Source organism: Crocodylus siamensis, chromosome 4, assembly GCF_052110815.1.
Source record: "Crocodylus siamensis isolate JL-2025a chromosome 4, ASM5211081v1, whole genome shotgun sequence".
Lineage (NCBI taxonomy): Eukaryota > Metazoa > Chordata > Crocodylia > Crocodylidae > Crocodylus > Crocodylus siamensis.
The window spans coordinates 196638998-196659743 of record NC_143398.1 but is presented as its reverse complement, the minus strand read 5'-3'; the positions used below and the strand labels follow the sequence as shown (position 1 = coordinate 196659743).

General features: G+C 42.8%; 1 protein-coding gene across 2 annotated transcripts in view; it reads left to right on the top strand.

Moving 5' to 3' along the window:
* Nucleotides 1-5997: 5997 nt before the first annotated feature.
* NUP35 (nucleoporin 35) overlaps nucleotides 5998-20746 on the top strand; it is a 37702-nt gene continuing 22953 nt past the window's right edge. For both annotated transcript variants that reach the window (XR_016442028.1, XM_090045285.1), the window contains exons 1-7: nucleotides 5998-6151; nucleotides 8569-8739; nucleotides 12982-13109; nucleotides 17493-17553; nucleotides 18166-18307; nucleotides 18714-18783; nucleotides 18877-19005. Coding sequence is in view for 1 of the 2 variants with exons in the window: in XM_090045285.1 (XP_089901411.1) it covers nucleotides 6118-6151; nucleotides 8569-8739; nucleotides 12982-13109; nucleotides 17493-17553; nucleotides 18166-18307; nucleotides 18714-18783; nucleotides 18877-19005 (735 nt within the window). In the remaining variant the exon portion in view is untranslated. The remainder of the gene's footprint in view (nucleotides 6152-8568; nucleotides 8740-12981; nucleotides 13110-17492; nucleotides 17554-18165; nucleotides 18308-18713; nucleotides 18784-18876; nucleotides 19006-20746) is intronic.

The following is a 20746-nucleotide window of genomic DNA, read 5'->3' as shown; positions in this document are numbered from 1 at the left end:
GGTAACCAACCTCAAAGTGAGATATTTAAGGAGGGGAAAATGCGAAGATATCAAAGAGAAGATTGTTTTATTTAGAATAAAAAGTATTGTCTGGATCAGGTTTTATTATAGAATGTTTTTCACACACAGATATACTATAAAAATGATACAAGACTGTAGGACAGGTATGAACATGTGGTAAAATGAAGGACTACTGAGAGGCTTGCTTATAAGAATTTATAGAGTATGCTCTCCTTTGGGCACCATTAACTTGAACTGCAGTAATTCCTAAGATGAGTTAATGTATTCAGTCTAGTTCCTTGTAGATTGATGTTAATACTAAGTGTTCAGAAACTTTATTACCATAGAGTTAAAGCTGTCCAATGATCTTATGCCCTTGCAGAACATGTGAATTAAACTTGATCTTCTGAAAATCAAAATCAGTTAACGTAACTAAAACTTACATCTATAAACTGGGAAATAAATGGGAGGCATCACCTCCTTTTCCTAACCCCAGTTCCCATTTATTCTGCCAACCACCCTGGGCTTTATTCTCAAGACTATTATCCCTCATCTTAATTCCCTTCAGTCTGAGCTTTCCCAATCCTTTTTCTGTCCTCTTAATACCAACTGCTATTACTCATCTCCACTTATCTCAATGATGTTAATCCCTTCTTTCCAATCTTCCCTCCCCACCTATTTTTCTCACTTCTTTGCACTCTAATCCTCTCTCTTTTCTTAGTCATCCCAACACTCACATTTAGCATTCCACCAGAACCCCCCTGGATTTTCCTTCGTTACTCCAATCCTTATTCTGTAAGTTTTCATGACAAACTATAACAGAAAATAATATAAAGTAGCTTATGCTGGGGGTCAGGTGTTGGGAGTGTATTAATCACCCCCTGACCCAATGACTCATTTTCCTGGGGTACAAACACAGCTATTCTTCCAGAAACATAATTACCTTTGTCTAACTGCTTACCAAATTACTATTTCTTCCCTGTATTTGATCAAGGCTTATTACCTTCACAATATTTCTGAAATAAAACTGTAATTTTCAAACGTTTTAAAGTAATGCACCTAAGCAAGAAACTTTTTTCCTCAGGGAAAGACTTCTAGAAAGAGCCCCTATTGAATGCAAAGAACATGCACACCACCTGAAGACTACCATAGATTTTAAACTCTCAGTACCTGGACCAATGATTACAGCATATTATTTTTGATCCAACCAGTTGCTAACACTAGATTGTTGGCCTCAACAGTCCTGGTCTTTTTGCTGAGGTACACTCCATTCTCTTTTTTTTTTTTGCATATCAGTTTAATAGTGCTGAACTACCATTGCAAACTTCATCTTTAGTAAATTCTTCAATTCGGCAATGGAAGCAGTGTGCTAGGTAGCTGAGATAAACTAAGCAGCAGAAATTAGTTAGAGGATGAATACGGATTATAATTTGAGCTACAGGTCCATGCAAAATAAGTTAGAGGAACCAGGTAATTTTTTAAAATGCTGTTTTCAGGGGCTTGTATCTTAGGGGGCATGTCTACATGAGACAATGCACAGAAGACTAATTCTACTGTAAAATCCATGCTAATATGCAGTAGATTTAGTTTACTATGCATTAATGTCACTAAAAAAAAGTGTTCGTCAATGCTAATGTGCAATAGCACTGATTACAGTACAGTAAGTTAGTACCTCTTATTACAGGTTTTAAACATAATATGCTATAATTACTGCACATTAATGAACGTGTAGACATGCCCAGGAAATCTTTTGAAATGGCCTAAAGCAGCAGTTCCCAATCTGTGGTACATGTACCACAAGTGCCATGCCTATAACCTGTCAGTGGTATGCGTTAACAGATTATAATTACTTTACAGGACAAAAATTTGCTGGTGGTACTTAAGGTTGTATTGTTTTAAATTGGTGGTGTGCAGTGTGTCAGAGTTTGGGAACTGCTGAAGCTTACATGGCATTTTCATAAAAAACAAATTATTCCTATTTTTTGTAGCTTCCCTGAATTAAAATTTCCTTCCAGGGTGAATATACTGACTGATTTCAGCTGGGGAAGAAAACTCCACCCTGCTGTACAAGAGTGGTTCAAGTGTTGTGTGTTATTTGAATACTCTCCTGCAGTCTTATGGAAGTTCCAGGTGAAAAGTTTTTCGTCTGTTTGTTTTTTAGTATCACTGCAATAGAACGTTTAGTTTCAAAGGGTGGGTGACCAATAGAGGATTTGCTTTTACTGTATAATTGCTAGTTCTATATAATTATAATGTAAATTTTAAAGCATTTATACTGAGTACTGTTTTTATGCAGTTACATTGTAGTGTTATTGCAGCAATGGTGATCTACAGACTATCCAAGAAACAGGATTTGTTTGGTTATATCATTTATTGGACTAAATATATATTTTGGTAGATATCTTTTCATTGGACTAACTATATCAAACTATTAAAATATAGTTGGTTCAATAAGAGATTTTAACAAATCCCACTTTTTCCAGTTCTATGCACGTCCACAACCTGTAAGTCACTATAGTGCCACTGTAGCTGACAGGCTGGACGTCTGGCTGCAGAATTACTTTTTTGTTTCAGGGAGTATGTGGTGAAAATTGCTTTCATCTTGGTCCTGTGGAAATTTTCAAAGAATGCCCATCAACTTCAGGGACTTTCTTCAGTCTTCATGTGTAACCTTGCTGCTTTTGTACCTATTACCCGTTCATGCCTCGATTCTTTTATGCAGCTATCAATACTAGTAGTACTTGTTTTAAAAATTAGAAAACATCTGTACAAGTGAGAAAAACTACAAGTTAAGGAAGGTTACAGTTGAAGACAAGCCTGAACCAAAATTTGGGGTCCAGAATCTGGAGTTGGTTATTATAATTTTTTACTTGAGCCAATCTCTAGTTGCAGTCACCCAAGGAAAATGGCAATCAACCTAAATAAACACTGTGAGTATAGCAGATGCAAATATACCAGTATACAGTTAGGGTAAAATATTTTGTTGTGCCCCTTAGAATTGAAGTGTGCCCCACGAGTGGTTGTATCTATTTGAATGAAGTGGAACATTTTACCCCTTGCTAATGAACCTATCATTTTGAAACTCAAATGCTGAACAAAGCTAGCACTATCATAATATGCTATAAATTATTCTTTACCTGCTGTGACATTCTGGATGAGTTAGGGGATAATGACACACAATTTACATTTGATATATTTTGACAATTCTCTTTGCAGCAGCTGCTCAAATATAGCATGTCAAGCCTCTTGTATGCACCACCACGTGAGTTTGCAGAAAAGTCAGCTCAAATTCTGTAACGCACATGAAAATATATATTGGCTATTAGAGTTCGAGATTTATGTTTGGAAAGTTAGAAACTTCAGCCAAAATTCTGTTCCAAAGTTAATAAATCAGACTGCCAATATGTGTAAATCATAACTCAGCTGAAATCACTGTAGCAGTGACATTTTATGCCAGCTACTCATCTGGCTCAATGAGTCCAGAAGGAGTCACAAATAATTTTTCATCTTTGAATGAGGGAAGAGAATGATAGATCTCTATCAAGAAATGTATCTCAGCTTAATGAAGTAAGAAGTAAATCAAATGAACTAACAACACCTGTACAAATGTAATTATGGCTGACCAGACCATTGCTTCATAGACTAGAAAAATGAGGTAAACATGGAACAAATGACAGCTCCAGAGTACAAAGGAGACATCTGGCTGATTATTTGGTTATGTAAAGCACATAAAAAGCATTTCTAGCATTCAGAGTTCTGACTGAAATTTTAATTTGCTTCAAAAGTTTGATAAGCAAAAGTATACAACATAATTTACCAAAACAATGTCTTATTTTCAAATTTGCATTAACATAAAATCATAAATCCAGCAAATACACCTTTCTGAGATAAACATGCATGCCTTCATGTCTATAGCTTCCTACCATCCCCTATTTGATGCTGCTTGTCATCACTTTCCCTTTTCCATATAGAAGACAGTCACTGAAACTTTCCATTCTAGATCTGTAAGGTCAACTTCAGAAATACCTCTCCTTTATGCTTCTCTTTGGTGAGTGAATTTTCTCATTTCATATTTCTGGTTCTTGTCAGCAGGAATGTTACCTTGCCAACATAGTGCCATAATGTTTCTTCCAGGCTTAGTAACTGCTCAAAGAAACAAACATTTGCCATGGTCCAGTTGGCAAACTCCATAGATTAACGAAGTGCATGAACTTATCTTTTACGTATTTGAAATTTAAAAATGTGAAGAAAGCTCTGCTGATGTGTTCTAACACACATCCCACTACAGGTTTCCCTTCCTTTATGCTGTACATGTGTTCCTGGAAAATGGCACATAACTTGAATTTGCATAAGGGAAACCATCTTTACAATGTAAAGACCTTGACTGTACTGACCCCCAGACATATTTCTACCACTTACATGACAATTTTGGTACTAACCAGCAGCAGACAGTACACACAAGCACAGGGCACTATCATAATGGGAACGGCAACTACAGAAACACATCGCAGGCAACAAGCGAGGAGCGCAGATACACACAGGAGACTGTGCAGTGCATTGTGGGAGTGATGTGCACCAAAAAACAAAGCAGCTGCCTGTGGGATTCCACCACACTGATCACATAAGAGTGAATTCACCTCACATATAATGATTTTTTGGTATAAAAAAGGTTGTCGCATCAGAGCGAATTCTCACATACAGAACCCGCATAAAGCAAGGGAAACCTATTACCTAACATGACATAAAAAATGCGATCCATGCCGCTACTGAGTTTTTTCCATTCAGTCAAGCATCTGAGAAGGTTGGTGTCACATGTTCAACCTACTAAGTGCACTTAAAATGTAAGTAGACACACACTCAAGCAGTTTAGCATGTGGTAAGTACTCTCATGCAGTTGCCAGGTTATTCTCTTTCAGGTCAGGTTATTTAACAGGCCCTATCTTTAATAGGTCACTACAATCCAAGAATTTCTAACTGTTCCAAGTAAACACGTGATACCACATACAAAGGCTTAGGGTGAAGTTACCTGTCACACTTAGAGCATACTAAGTGCACTTAATACTTGAGGGTCCACATGTTGAAGCTCAGTAGCATGTGCTAAGTGCCCTCTCAGGGCATCTATACAGTGCAGCGAGGCTGCTCTGACATGTTGGAATTACAACACACTGGAGGGGCTTCAGTACGTCTGCCCCACCCTCCAGCAAGGACTGAACCCCCCCCCCGACCGGCCCCCCCCCCCCCGCTGCCTTCCCAGTCTGAAAGCACTGGTAGGCAGTGCAGTGTGGGGCCGTGCAGACAGAAGTTACAACATACGCTGTTCTGAAACTTCATCTGACCCCTCACACACCACTTCTGAAGCTGTCTGCAACCCTGAACTCATGTTTGGTCATAGGAATAAACCACTTTCTATGGCAAGATAGGGTAAAAATTGTTGCTTCTGCACCCTAAATGTCAATTCCTCATAGCACTGGCTTTTAACACCCGGTACCAGATGTAGTGTGAGTTAAGCCTACAATAACTACCCTCAGCAGTAGCGGGAGAGGACACGCACATGTTCCCAGAGGCAAGCGTTTGAAGGAATCACAATGGTTGTGGTAAATGTTTTCTTCTTTCAACACCGGGCCTGGGTCGCTCCCGAAGGAGACTGACGCGTCTCCAGCCACCCAGTAGTCAGAAGAGCTGCTCCCGCCTCCCAGCACCGCACCGCACCGCACCGGGCGGCTAAGCCACCAGCCCGAGGCCCCTGGTGGGCTGCCGAGAACGGGCCGGGCGGCCGGGCGGGAGATGCGCACGCAACCCCAGGCACCAGGCGGCGCCTCAGCTGAACTGGGCCCGTGTGACGTCCAAGGGGCACGGCTGCAGCGGCAGGCAGCGATGCCCGCTCCCGCCCGCCGAGAGGGATCCTGGCAGCAGCCCCGGGGAGAGCGCAGCTGCAGCGATCCGGACGCCCCGGGTCATAACGTAGTGACACGTGACCCCCACCCAACCTTCCTGGCACACAATGTGGCGGCCGAGCGCCGCTTCCCGGAAGTGACGTGCCCCCAAGGAGCCTCGCGGCAGAAGGAATTTCCGCTCTGTTTCAAAGTGCCGTTTCCCGCCGCCCGCGCCCCCGCCGCTATGGCCGCCTTCGCTATGGAGCCTCCGGCAGTAGGTGAGCTGGGCGGCGCGTGTCGCGCGTGCGCCGCAGGAACCGGGCCGCGGCCGGGCCGGGCCCCGCTCCGCTCCGCTGTGAGCCCCTCGGCCGCGCACGTGCGGCTGTCGCGCGCTTGACCCTGGCCTGTCTCCGGCCTGTCCCGGGCTCGGGACGGGCCTGGGCCGTGGCGTGTAGTCCGCCCGTCCGCTGCAGGCCTGTCCCCGGGGGCCGCCGCCCCGTTGGGTGCTCCGGAGGTGTGAAGGACGAGGCCTCCCGCCTCAAGTGCCATCACGATGGGGAAGACATAGGCAGCGCATAAGAACCGGGTCGGCCCGCGGGTCCGCCTTGCCCAGCATCCCCGTGGTAGAGAGCGGATGGGAAAGGGAGAGTGAACTGGGGATGACTACAGTTTTTCCCCCTGCTCTCTCTTTTGTGGTCTCCAGCATTTAAAGTTTAGGGAGTTGTGATTCGGCAGCCGTGCCCTTCACTCACATGCCTCTTTCCTCCTATAATTTGTCCAGTCCCTTTTTGATTCCAGCTAAACTGTCACATTCTGCAAGCTGTCGTAGCAGAGATGTCTGCACTTGAATTAAATGCTGTGTGAATAAAAACTTACTTTTGTTTGTTTTAAAGGTACTGCTTACTAGTTTCATTTTGTGACCCCCTAAGTTCTTGTGTTGTGTGAGAGTAAATAAATCCTTATTTACTTTCTCTTCATCATTTAGTCGTTTGTAAGCCCTTGTCATGTTCCCCCTCAAGCTTCTCTTTTCTAAATTGATTAGGGTTAGCTCAGGGGTAGGCAGTTATTTGGGCTTGAGCTCCACTTAAGTAGTTTTGTTGAGCAGTTGGAGCGGCAAGAGGGGGATCCAATCAGTCTGTTTTGAACCTGCTGTTGGGGGTGCCAGATAGAAAGGTGGGGTGGGGTTTATCTGGAGACAAGCCTGGGAACTGTGAGGGACCTGGTCCTTATTGTGGCAGCGCAGCTCTGGCCTCTTTCCTGCTGTCAGCCCTGTTGCGTGTGTCACCTGCCTGGCAATGAGCTGGGCTGTGGCTCTGCAAACCCCAGTGCAGCTGCTTGCAGTCTCTCTACAGCCTGCTGTGAGCAGTCCTGGCTCTGTGGTGGGCAGCAAGGGCCTACTCAGAACCCAGGCCAGCTGTAGCAGTCAGGCAGGAGCCTGTAAGCGGCTGCACCAAGGTCCATGCAGCTCTGGCCTTGCTCATTGCCTGTGGTGAATGCACATGTACCTCAGCAGGGACAGCGAGAAAGGGGCTGGGGCTGTACTGCCACAACAAGGTTCGGGCCCCTTGCAGCTCCTGGGCTTGTATCCATGGAGACCCCACCCACCCTTTCTGTCTGGCACCCCCAGCGCTAGGTGCAACAAGGATTGGGCCCCTTACAGCTCACCGTCTGCCCCGGGTGCATGTGCACCCACTGTCTGCAACAAGCTGATCTAAGACTGTTTTGGCTGCCTGCCACAGCCAGCCTGGTCTCTGGGAAGGCCCTTGCTGCCTGTCATGGATCTCAGGCTGCTTGCAGCAGGGAGGATACAAGCAACTACACCAGTCTTTTTGGAGCTGTGGCTCGGCTTGTTGCTGCCAGTGGATGCAAGCACACCTCCAGGCAGATGGTGGGAGAGCTGCAAGGGGTCCCATTCTTATTGTGGCCCTGTAGCCCCTTCCCTGCTGTCCTCTGTGAGGTGCATCTGCCAAGCAAAATGCCTCTGTACACTGTGCTGTGGTATATGTGCTGGGGGCTGGCAACACCCTCTCTAGTCTGTCATGTGGAAGCCCCTCCATACCACTAATCATACTTGTCCTTCTCTGGAGTGTCTTTAATTCTTTTATCACTTTCTTGAGGTGTGGGGACCAGAATTGGGTATAGTATTCAAGGTGTACACACTCCATAAGTTTATAAAGGGTCATAACGATACTTTCATTATCATACTGGCAGAGAACTAGTCTAGAGTCCTGGCTACATACCAAAGGGGCCAGGTACAGCAATGTGGGGTGCCAGGAGGACTGACCAGACCTGTATCAAGGAGCACTTAATGTCTGAATAACATTGGCCCATTTCAGGCAGCTCTAAATTGGTGCAACAGGGTTGTATGTCTGTCTGCTTTAGGTTTAAACTGCATTTAAATGGATCAGGGTTACATCGGACTCGATGATCTATTGAGGTCCCTTCCGACCCTAGCATCTATGAATCTATGTGTCCAGACCCTTAATCTGATAGCCATTAAAGTAATAGGAAATGGGTAGTGAGTGTTATGGTCATGAAGAATATAGGATTGTAGTTGCTTGCTTTCTATTTTTGAAAGTAAAGGTTTAATTAATCCCCTAGCTTAACCAAGCAGCTTTTTTTAATTAAAAAACTTTTTTTTAGACATAATTATTTTATTATTTCTAATACCTTAAACTTTGTTTTATTATCACAGGAGCTGAGCCAATGACTCTAGGTTCCCCAACATCACCAAAGCCAGGAGCTGGTGCTCAGTTCCTACCTGGATTTTTAATGGGTGACTTACCAGCTCCAATGACACCACAGCCTCGCTCTTTAAGTGGCCCTTCTGTTGGTGTGATGGAAATGAGGTCTCCTTTACTTGCAGGTGAGCAAATTCTACTATACAACTCTTATAAGTGACTGTATTTAGGACATACAGTATGCCATACTGGATCACCACTGGTCCATCCAGCCTACTGAATTTCATACTTTCAGAGAGCAGATGCTTAAAGAAGAGAGTATTTATGTAGGAACCTATCGAGACTGATCTCTCCCCTACCCTTTTTCCATTAGTGTCTATCTGTTAGAGATTTAGGAAGTCCTAATTTGGAGGTTGTATTGCTGAAAAATAATCACAGGTAACCTTTTTTAACTTGGTTTCCTAATAACTTTTTCCAAATGTCAAGTTCCATGCCTTTCCAAATTATAGGTGTTGAAAATGGAATCAAACATATGTCAAATTGGTTATTCAAAATAGTGCAATTAAAATAGATTTGAGCAAGTTTCATGGTTACTTAAATATGTGAACTTGATGCTCAGGAGGTGTCATTTGTTAATGCTAATATAGATTCTATTTCTGCTAAAGGTAGTTTGATCTCACTTGCATCAGTTGCTAATGAAACTAGCTCCTCTGTTTTTTGGAGTTTGATCAAAGTAATGGTCTACTTTGCTGACATAACTTAAGTTTATGGAGACTATTGATGAATATGTTCTTCAGAGAGGCTTTAGGGAGAGACCTTATTTAAATCTGGTGGGAGCAAGGAGGAATTACAAATTCTATTCCCAATTTTTTCATTGCCTTTAACCAGCTGATTCATTTGAATGTCAGGTATCGCTTTAATAAGGTGGTTGTTTTTAATGTCAGATACCACTATCGGTTACTAGTGATACCTGACATCCGTAATCATGATTATTATAATTGAGTGTAGCTGTAGAAATGTTCTCTCGCATAGGTGTGGATTAATGTTCCTCTTCTGTTTTCCCCTCTTGGTTATTGAGGAAGATGTTTAAATAATTTCTCCATCTGGGGAGCTTGGATGGCTAGGTGGTTGTACCCCTCTGCTTACAAGGGATACTAAATGTCAGTCTTCCTTTCTGAGGCAAGGGATACTAAATGTCAGACTTTCTTTCTGAGGCACCTTTCTAAATTATGCAATGTCCTGGGTGAAATAGTAAAGAAATAGCCCATATTTTCTAACTGTGGGTGTAGTGTGAATGGCATATTAGTGATTTTTAGCAAGTGACTCCATTTGAAAGATGGGTTAAAAGTGTCAGAATTTTATTCTTGCACATTCGTTCTTTTTCCCACTGTCAACTTTTCTATCTGTGCCCGGCATTTCTATCACTTTCTATTCTGACTAATTTTTTTAGACTCTCCCTTGAACTGAAACATAGTATTATGGCATGTCCAGGAACATTACTTTTAACATTTGAAAACTGATACACTGGCTTTTTTTAGTATTTAATAAATGGATATTTCAGCAGCTTGAGAGACACTGCCCCCTAAAGATTTAAATCTCCAGGTTTTATTGAAATATAATGCCATAAAAAATAACTAATGCCATTTTAAAACAGCAGTATGAATTTAATTCAGTCCTCTTTAAAATGAAGATTTGTCTCAATAAAGAAGCTAAGGTGCACACATGGGACACCAATAAGACCAGTGACACCAATGAATGATAATTGAGCATGTAACTTAAACTGGTTTGCATTTGAGATTGCCGTACTTAGAGATATAAGTGAATGCTCCATATAACAGTTCAGTAGCCTGAAGTGTCCCCAAAATGTCATGAACGGTGAAGTTATTGCAAGTTTTACCCTTGACTGGTAATTGCCTTGTATAAAAGGGAGTTTTTAAGTCCAGAAATAAAGACTGAGAAATATTTTGGAGCTTGATAGTATTTAAGGGTGCTGACAGGTGTGGAGGGAAAAAAAACAACACTTTACTGGAAGAGGAATCACATCAAATTGACCTGGCTCCCCAGCGTCTTGTATAGCTTGTGCACTTCAGTGGGACTTTTGGCACTTTCAGCTATTAGATAAAAAGTAACCAAAAACCCTGCTGAAGGGTGTGAGCTATGTAGACCCTGGGTGAACCAGGTCAAACTAATGCAATTTCTCTTCTGGTCATGTGCTATGCTTGGCGTGGGGACATGCTGAGCTTAATTGGTGCTGTTTTTTCCCCCATATCTGTGCAACCCATAAGCTTAATGTAGACATGATCTACCAAGTTCCACATGAATTGTCTGCTTAGCAGCGCATAAGAGATATTCTGGGTGTATCCATGTTCTTTTAAATAAGTTAATTCCTTGAATTATTCTATTTTTGTTATGGTGACTGCTGGAGGCTCCAGTCATATTTGTGGTTCTGCTTAAGCAGGTTCTGAAACACCATGAACACATATGAAGTCCGTAGTTGTCCTGAAGATTAAAGTATACACCTAATAGATAACAGGTGAATGTTAGAGGGAGCAAGGGAATTTAAACAATAACTGTGTACAGGTCTTCTGGGGTCAAAATAATGCTATGGTATGCAATGTTTCTTAGCTATATCGCATGCCTTAAGCCCTCAATAAGTCTATTTTTGCATGCCTGTTGCAATTAAATTGCATTCTGTTTTTTTAAATGTGTAGATTGTTGTACATCTTCCTGTTTTGATGGGAATTGTCTGAAATTCTAGAAAGCAGACAAACTATGAAAATAATTTTATATAAGCTTGTGTAATTCAAATGTAGTTAGAAGCCCCTTTAAGCTATCACATGGCAAAAAAAAATACAGTTGCTGTAAACTGATCTTAGAATGTAGTCTTGTCTTTTATTCAGCATAGTAGTGAACCTATATAATTGCAATGAGAAAACAGAGGTAGTTGGTGCAAATAACTTCCAAATAGTTGTACTATATCTAGAAATACTAAAAATGTAGTCTCTCATGTGATCTGCAGGCATGAAGGTAGGAACAATAGCAAACAGGTGTGGGCGTTAGCTATTGCAAACTTAACTATTCCTTTTTCTGGCAAATTACGGAGAGCATACTCTGGCAGGGTCCACCACATAAAGTAATTTTACTTCCAGCAAGGGGTTTGCAATAAAAATAAAATTTTGCTATATCTACTCTGAGGTGAAACTAGAAGAGGAAAAATCTTTAATCTAGTTTTGAGGCATACTGATATATCAGTGCCATATCTGATCGGCACCAATAAAAGGGAAATTAACATCGGCTTTTTGGGCCATTATAGCCAATAATACAATGATAAATATAATGTGCCTTCTGGCTGGGGCCCTGAACGCTGTGTGCGTGCACACAGCTGTAGCCTATGTGTGGCCAGGAATGCAGCTGGGCAGTTTGGAGAGCAGCACCCTGCAGGTAAGTCTGGAGGGGAAAGGGTGTGGGGGGTTGGGGGTGAGGTGGGAGGGCAGATCAAGGCCCCCATGGTGAGGGAGGGAGTGGGGCAGGGGCTGGGATGCTGCCTAGTCATGGCGGTGAATGGGACCCTGGGCTGGGCTGGGGAACGGAACAGAGCCATGGGTGGCTCATCCAGGAGGTGTGGTTGTGCTTCCCACTGCGGGGAAGGCAGGGGATGCGTGGCTGGTGTGTGGCTGTTGGGGTGAAGGCAACAGGGAGGAGAGCCCCCAGCCCACATCTGCTCTTGGCTCTGGTTAGAAGCGTCCCTCTGCTTAAAAATGGTGCCAGTGGTGCTTGAACTAAAGCTCAGTTGAAGAGCTTCAGTTCAAGTGCCCCCCACTGCCATTTTTAAGTGCCAGGATCCTGATCCCCTGGATGAGCCATCCGTCCCACTGCACTGCCTGGCTGCATTTCTGTAAATCAGTTATTGGATCAGTGCTGCCCTATATGTGTGGTGAATAATCGACTTGGTATCGGCCAAGAAAATCTTTATTGGTGCACCCCTAATCTAGATTTATTCCCTTGGTTATTGCTATGCAATATCTTTTAATGTTTTGCTTTGTATAAATGTAAATGCCAAAAGCAGAGCCACCTGCCACTTCATAAGCAAACAAGCCCTGTCTAATTTTAGACTGGATTCTGATATCCTTGTGTTGAAATAGTGTCTAACATGGCAAAATATGAAGACAGAGTTAAATATCACCCAGTGAATGTCATCTAAGTTTTCAAACAAGTGTGCTGAAAACTGGCAGAAGATTCTTGAGCAGTCTGATTATAATGTAAACTGCTCTTGCAAAAAGGTTTAATAATATAATAATCTCGCTGGTCAAATAGGTCAGATTAATAATTTTTAAATGAAAGGGATACTGGATTTTTATAGTATTAAAATTAGACGAATGGAGTAGAAGAAATTTAACAGGTTTTCTCCTTATTCCTTTTTACTGTAGGTGGATCTCCTCCACAGCCAGTAGTTCCTACACACAAAGATAAAAGTGGTGCTCCACCTGTTAGAAGTATATATGATGAAATATCTAGTCCTGGGCTCGGATCAACACCTTTAACCTCAAGAAGACCAGTAAGTGGTAAATCTGTAGGCTAGTTGCAGAACTTAACTGAAACCAGAGTTTAATTTAGTAGTGAATCTCTACACTTCCCAGATTGAGTGTAGATAACTGGTTTGTGAAAGGTTATTTAAATTATATTTTGTTATTGAATGCCTCTCACCCTCATTGCTGGGGACTTGGGGCAGGGTTGGGACTTGGGGCGGTTCTGAGCTTAACTCAGTTTTCTCTTTAGCTTTGTATAGTTTTTAAAATTGATAAGTGTGAAACAAACACTATTATAATTTTGGGGGTGTTGGTTGTAGCACACTGTAATAATAGCACGTAACTTCATAGATTTCATAGACATTAGGGCTGGAAGGGACCTCAGAAGATCGAGTCCAGCCCCCTGCCCCTGGGGCAGGAAGTCAGCTAGGGCCAAAAGATCCCAGCAAGATAAGCGTCCAAATGTTGCTTAAAACTGTGCAGACTAGGTGCTTGCACCACCTCTGGAGGGAGTCTATTCAAGGCCCTGGGGGCTTGGATAGTAAATAAGTTTTTCCTTATGTCCAGCCTAAAACAGTCTTGGAGGAGTTTATGACCTCTGGACCTTGTCGTCCCTTGAGGCACTCTGGTGAACAGGCATTCCCCCAGATCCTGATGCGCACCCCTTATATACTTATAGGTAGCCACCAGATCTCCCCTGCGCCTCTGCTTTTCCACACTGAAGAGTCCCATGGCTCTCAGCCTCTCTTCGTAAGATCTGTTCTCATGCCCTCTTACCATGTGCATGGTGCTCCTCTGGATTCTCTCAAGCTTCTCCACATTCTTCTTGAATTGTGGACCCCAAAATTGAATGCATTACTCCACCTGTGGTCTCACCAAGGTCAAGTACAGCAGGAGGATGACATCCTGAGATTTGCTTGAGAAGCAGCTATGGATGCAAGCCAAAGTTTTGTTTGCTGTACCAGCTGTGACATTGCATTGGTAGCTTATGTTCATCTTGTGGTCAGTCATGACCCCCAAGTCCCTTTTGGCCATGGTGCTAATGAGTGTAGCACTGCCAAGCCTATAAGCATGATGCAAGTTTTTTTCCCCCCGACGTGGAGTACCTTGCATATTGAATGTCATCAGGTTTTTATCTGCCCACTTCTTAAGCCTATTAAGGTCAGCCTGGATCACCAGTCTATCCTCACGTGTGGATGCTGTACCCCAAAGTTTGGTGTCATCGGCAAACTTGGCCAGTTCACTTCTGACACCAGTGTCCACATGGTTAATACAGACTTTAAAGGCTATGATGCCTGCCAGCACCTTAAGTACTCTGGGGTGCAAGCTGTCAGGGCCAGGTGACTTGAAGGTGTCCAGCCTCTCAAGGTGTTCCTTTACAAGGTCTACACCGATGCTGGGTATAAATTCACCCTCACTCTGGCCTTCCCACATCATGTTAAGCAGTCCCTTTGGGCTGGTGAAAAACCAACGCAAAGTACCCATTAAGCAGGTTGGCTTTTTCCTGGCTGTCAGTTGTCAGTTGTCCCGTTTGGTTTAGCAGGGGTCCATCGTTATCCTTGCTTTTCTTCCGACTCCCCATATATAAAAAGTCCTTTTTCAGATAACTTCTAGAGTTATTTCATTCATTAGACTCATGAATAATGACATGTGAAACAGAATTTCTTTTGAAACTTTTTTTGGAACCTGTCATTCAGTTCTTTAGGCAAGGCCAATTTAGAGAATGTAAGAACTACTATTTACTGGATCATACCATAGGACTATCTTGCCTAGTATCCTGTATCACAGTGGCAGAGAGTAGATGCTGAAAGGGAGAGTGAACAGCATGCCAGGGTTTTTTCTGTTGTTTCTCCATTGCAACCTGCAGAATTTAAGGTTGAGCAAGTTCTGATTCAAAAGTTGTACTCCTGACTCCTATGCTCAGTAGCTACTGATGCCCCTTTTTAAGAATTTGTTCAATTTCTTTTTGAATCTAGCTGCACAGTCAGCTTCCACAACATCTTGTGGCAATGAGTTCTACACTTTAATTACTTAAAGAGCTGGCTTTTTATCAAGAGATAAAACATATTAACTAGAAAGGTTATATTGTAGTGCTGCTGAAGAGAGCAGGATCACTTTATTCAGTTTTGTACTTGATTTTATATGGAACTGATAAACACGATCTCTGTTGTAAGAATTACATTCTGAAACTTCAAACCATTTTATGAAGAAGGAAGCTATTAATGTATCCTTCAGGGCTTCAGATTTTGCAAAATGCATGCTAGTTGTATTATTAATTGATAACTCTTACTACACTTTAAAAGTATTCCAATGTTTTTAGTCCTTTGATCTGTGAGAAATTATTAGATTTAGATTTCATAGACATCAGGGCTGGAAGGGACCTTGGGAGATCATCGAGTCCAGCCCCCTGCCTGAAGGGCAGGAAGTCAGCTGGGGTCATAGGATCTCAGCAAGATAAGCATCCAATTTACTCTTGAAAGTGTTCAATGTAGGTACTTGAATCACCTCCGCTGGCAGACTGTTCCAGACCTTGGGGGCTCGGATAGTAAAGAAATTCTTCCTTATGTCCAGCCTGAAATGGTCTTGCAGGAGTTTGTGACCGTTCGACCTAGTCATCCCTTGGGGCACTCTGGTGAACAAACATTCTCCCAGATCCTGGTGGTCACCCCTGATAAACTTATAGGTGGCCATCAGATCACCCCTGAACCTACGCTTTTCCAGGCTAAAGAGTCCCATGGCTCTCAGCCTGTCATCGTAAGATCTGTTTTCCTGACCTCTGATCATGCGCGTGGCTCTCCTCTGGACTCTCTCAAGCTTCTCCACATCCTTTTTGAATTGTGGAGCCCAAAACTGGACGCAGTACTCCAGCTGCGGCCTCACCAAGGCCAAGTACAAGGGGAGAATGACGTCCCAGGATTTGCTCGAGAAGCATCTATGGATGCACGCCAGCGTTTTGGTCGCTTTATCAGCCGCAGCATCGCATTGCAGGCTCATGTACATCTTGTGGTCAATGATGACCCCCAAGTCTCTTTCTTCTGTAGTGCTAACCAACGTAGCACTGCCGAGCCTATAAGGATGCTGCAGGTTTTTCCTCCCAAGGTGGAGAACCTTGCATTTTTCGGTGTTAAACACCATCAGGTTCTCATCTGCCCATTTGCTGCACTTGTCCAGGTCAGCCTGGATCACCCGCCTATCTTCTGGCGTGGATGCTTTGCCCCAAAGTTTGGTGTCATCGGCGAACTTGGCTTAAAAGGTAGGTTGTAACTATTTGTTTAATATAGTGGTGCTTGGCCTTTCAGTTGTATGGACCAAGTGAGTGGCCTGGAGCCTGTCTGCAGGCCAGGTTGGGCTCTGGGGCCTGGTGCCACTCCCTGCCACACTCCCCTGTGCCAGGATCCAGCATTAGATCCAGGGCCCAGGGCTCCCCATGGCTCCGGAGATACAGCGGTAGGAGAATGGTGCCACTGCTTTCATAGTGCCAAATTTCTGGGCTGGAGATTGAGCACCCCTGGTTTAGAAAACCATCATCCCTTGCATGTGTTGCAGGGGGTGGAGGAGAACTGCCTGTATAATCAGCAGTTAAACTGAAAAATATTTTTGCTTTCTGTCTGAGAACAGAAAAGTATAAAAGCAGTTCAACGGTAGCTAATACAACTGAATGTTTTGTATATGTCGGTTGTTAAAACTAAGTACAAGGAAGGAGGAAGACCTTATTAATTGCCACTAAGATCTCTCATTTGATATATTACAAATATTTATAAACAGTTGTTATTGCAATTTAATTGTTTAACTTTTCAAAGTAATGGAAGATCTTCAAACTGCTTAACTTTGCCTAGGACAGATTGTTAGTAGGGAACATAGTAGTTTGTATTCTAGTTTAGGAACTCTAATTCAGGATTACTTGTGGCCTAAAATAGGTTTAACTATTGTATAAGAAGTGCTGTTGCTGGTAATGTCTACATGGTAGTGTATGTTAGACAAATTCCCTGGCAATATCTTTTTTGTAATGTTTCTGTTGTGTGTACAATACTTCAATTTATAAACTTTTAGTGAAAGGGTTTATGGTAAATGAGGACTTGATATGCATTCTATTCTATGAGGATGAGAAGCAAATTGTAAGATTTTCTATATTTAATTATTGAGGTCCTTTGGAGATGCAAGATATGTACTAATTTTCATAAAAATGCAGAAGCAAAAAGCTTAGTGACTTACTGACATTTAGGTTTTATTTGTTAGGTATAGGTATTGTTAGGTATTTGTTAGGTTAGGTTCTACCAAATACCAGTGCAAGGATATTTGGTTTAATATTAAAGCAAGAAGTAACATTTAGTTAAATAACATGAGAAATGATAATTTTCTGACACTGAAAATTGTCCTGCAATTAATGATTTATTTGCTCTATTTTAATATAGCCCAGCTTTTCTTCAACACAGAGTCCACTGGTTGGAGCTATGCCAGCAACACCTGGAACAGGTAAGTATCTTGGCACATTGTATAGTTATGTTTACTATATTGCTTTTGTTAGTAATACAGCAAAAGCCACCACTATCTCTGAACTAGGTTGGTTCTTCTGGTAAATTGCCTGGTAAATTAGCATTCTTTCCAATTGCAAAAGAGAAACATGATTGGGAAAGTACTGTCTTGTTCTGTAAAATCTGATATGCCTGCAGTTCCCTAAAAATGAACAAAGGAGTGATATAACTCAATACTGTATTGAGCAGAAAGTTGCAGATGTAGCTGCTTTTGGCTAGAGGGAATGACATTGGTGTCATGTCTTTTGAAAGGCTTTGTCACTTGCTTCTCTCTGAATGAGCCTAGTCATGTCTTGCAAACTCTCTTGCTTGATTTCTTGTTATCCCTACCTGCCTTATGCACAACAGATGCAGAAAAAGCTAGTGAAACCTGGGGAATAGCTAGCCACAAACTTAGAAACATGATCCTTACAAATTTAGTTAGTCTGAAGTAACTTTCTTTTTTTGTTGTGTTCATACAGAAAACCATATACTGAATTTTCTTATGGCTCCTACATGGTTCTGACTTGTTTAGATACAATAACAATTCATCATTATTATTACAATTTTTCAGCCTCAGGTGTATTTAGTCCTGCAAGCATCGGACAGCCCAGAAAGACCACACTCTCTCCTGCTCAGCTGGATCCTTTCTATACTCAAGGGGATTCCCTAACATCAGATGATCAGCTTGATGACACTTGGGTAACTGTATTTGGGTAAGTGATCTGCAGTGCTTCCTGAACAAACTAAAAGCTGAAGTCTGGTATATATGGAAGAAGCAGCAGTAAGACACTGAGTTCACTAGGAACCATAGAACAATGGCTTGAAGCCAGCAGGTAACAGACAAACTCATCTGCTAATTAGTTAACTATCTTCCTTAAGGCAGCTATGCCTCATCTTCTAGTTAGAATGTACATAGTGCATTTTAGATGATGGGGTTCAGGAGGCAGGTCTAAAATGTACTGTTAGTCTAACCACTGATTTTGAAATAGTACTGAAAACATGTGTGATCTTGTACTTCTAGGAGTCTTGCCAAGGATCCAGGTTTGTTCTCTAAAATATAATTAATATTTTCTGCTACAGTTGATCTTACTGGGCAGAATTTTGTTTTTGTTTTTTCAGATTTCCGCAAGCATCTGCTTCATATATTCTGCTACAATTTGCACAGTATGGAAACATATTAAAGCACGTGGTAAGGCTCATGTTAAATGTCATTAATGAAGCACACTACAGTTTGTTTGGAAAAAGGCTAATTTTCACTGTTTCCAATGAAAATCCTGTACAGATGTCCAACACAGGAAATTGGATGCACATTCGATATCAGTCCAAACTGCAAGCCCGGAAAGCTTTAAGCAAAGATGGTAGAATTTTTGGGGAATCTATTATGATTGGAGTCAAGCCTTGTATAGATAAGGTAAGTTGGCAGTCTGTATAGGAGCAAATAAAATTGTATGGCATCTTGATTTTGGACTCCTTGCCTGTTACCATTTCAGATGGATTAAACAAAAAACATAAGGGGGACATGCATCAATATTTTGTAGTTGTGCTGTAAAAATTATAGAGCAACATTATTCATGTTTCTGCGAGATATGACAAGATGCACTTATACTGCTATGGAAGGTGGGGAAATAAAGTGTACTCCATATGAATGTATAGTCCTGGAACTGAGAAAAGTCTGTGCACTTATTTCGGGAATGCATTATGTAGATGCGGTATAAACAAAGGAAATATATACACATGCTCCAGGAGTGTGTGTATGTGTAGCGGGGGGTGGGCTTTAAGTAAAGCACCTGTAGCATCACGTTTATCAGTGTTCTCATGCTGAAAAATGGTGGTGGGGGGCTTTTTAACTAAAGCTTGAGCTTTAGTTAAAGTGCTCCTGCTGCCATTTTTCAGCCCGGAGATGCTAATATGCATGATGCTGGAGTCTGCCAGAGCGTGGTAAGTATCACACTCCAGCAGACTTGATTAATCGGTGCTGTAATTACACGCACCTATATGGCACGCAGCAGCAAAACTGAAAGTGTTGGCGGTGCGTGTCCGCGAAACCAGGAGCGGCATGCAGCCCTGGTGAAAACAAAAGCAAGTGGCACAAAGTGCTGGTGGACCTGCTCCCCACTTCTCTGTGCTGCTGCCACGTACCCCCTGGAGTCTTCCCAAGTATTCCCAGGGGTATGCGTACCCCCAGTTGACAACCCCTGGTATAAACAATAGGTAATTGACTGTGAATGGTCTTTGCTTATGTGGTCAAGTGAATTATGTGCTTGTCTGGTATGTACATAAGTAGAACTTGTTACATTATAATACACTACAGTAAAAGCTCTGTTATCCAGCATCCCTGGGAATGGGAGTGCCGGAAAACAAAATATGCTGGTTAACTGAGCAGCCCAAACAGGTGTCCTTGCCTGTTTGGGCCCCGCTTCTTCTGCCCCTCCTGTAGTGTTGCTGCCGTTCCTCCTGCAGGTCCCGTGTGTGGCGAAATGCCGGGCTAGCGGCTCCGGCACCGCTTAGGGGAGCCGCGGGCTTTGCGGAGTTGTGCGAGCGCGCGGCTTGTGGGGCGGAATTGAGGTAGCTCTTAGCCGCCCTCGAGGTTCGCCGAGTTGGCACAAGTAGACGACTTAGAGTAAGTAGTTAGTGTCTCTTAATCTATAGGGTGTCCGTTGGTTCACGAGGTTCCAGAGCCAGCCCTTGCGTTCCAACAGTGGAACAAGTCCAAAGCTAGGTGCGGCTGCCGACTCCTTAAGTCCCAGAACTGGTCAACGGCTCATTGATATGGAATGTTAGTTATAAAAGTTATTACGGAGTAGATATAGAGTAAAATAAAAAGATTTATTCACTCACCTGGCCTCACCCTCTTACAAGTAAGAGGGGAGGCCGGTTGGAACGAAGTTGCAGTAAATACAAGTATAGCGAGCGTAGATATGCTGTCTAAGCTACGATGAGAGGCAGTCGAGAAGCGGAGTCTCCGATGTTTCTTCAGTTACAGTATGCCGGATACTAAAGGGGTCTGTTGGTTCACGGGGTTCCAGAGCCAGCAGCTGCCGGCTCCGTAGTCCCAGAACTGGTCAACAGCTCATGAATGGGATATTCTATAGGGTGTCCGTTGGTTCACGAGGTTCCAGAGCCAGCCCTTGCGTTCCAACAGTGGAACAAGT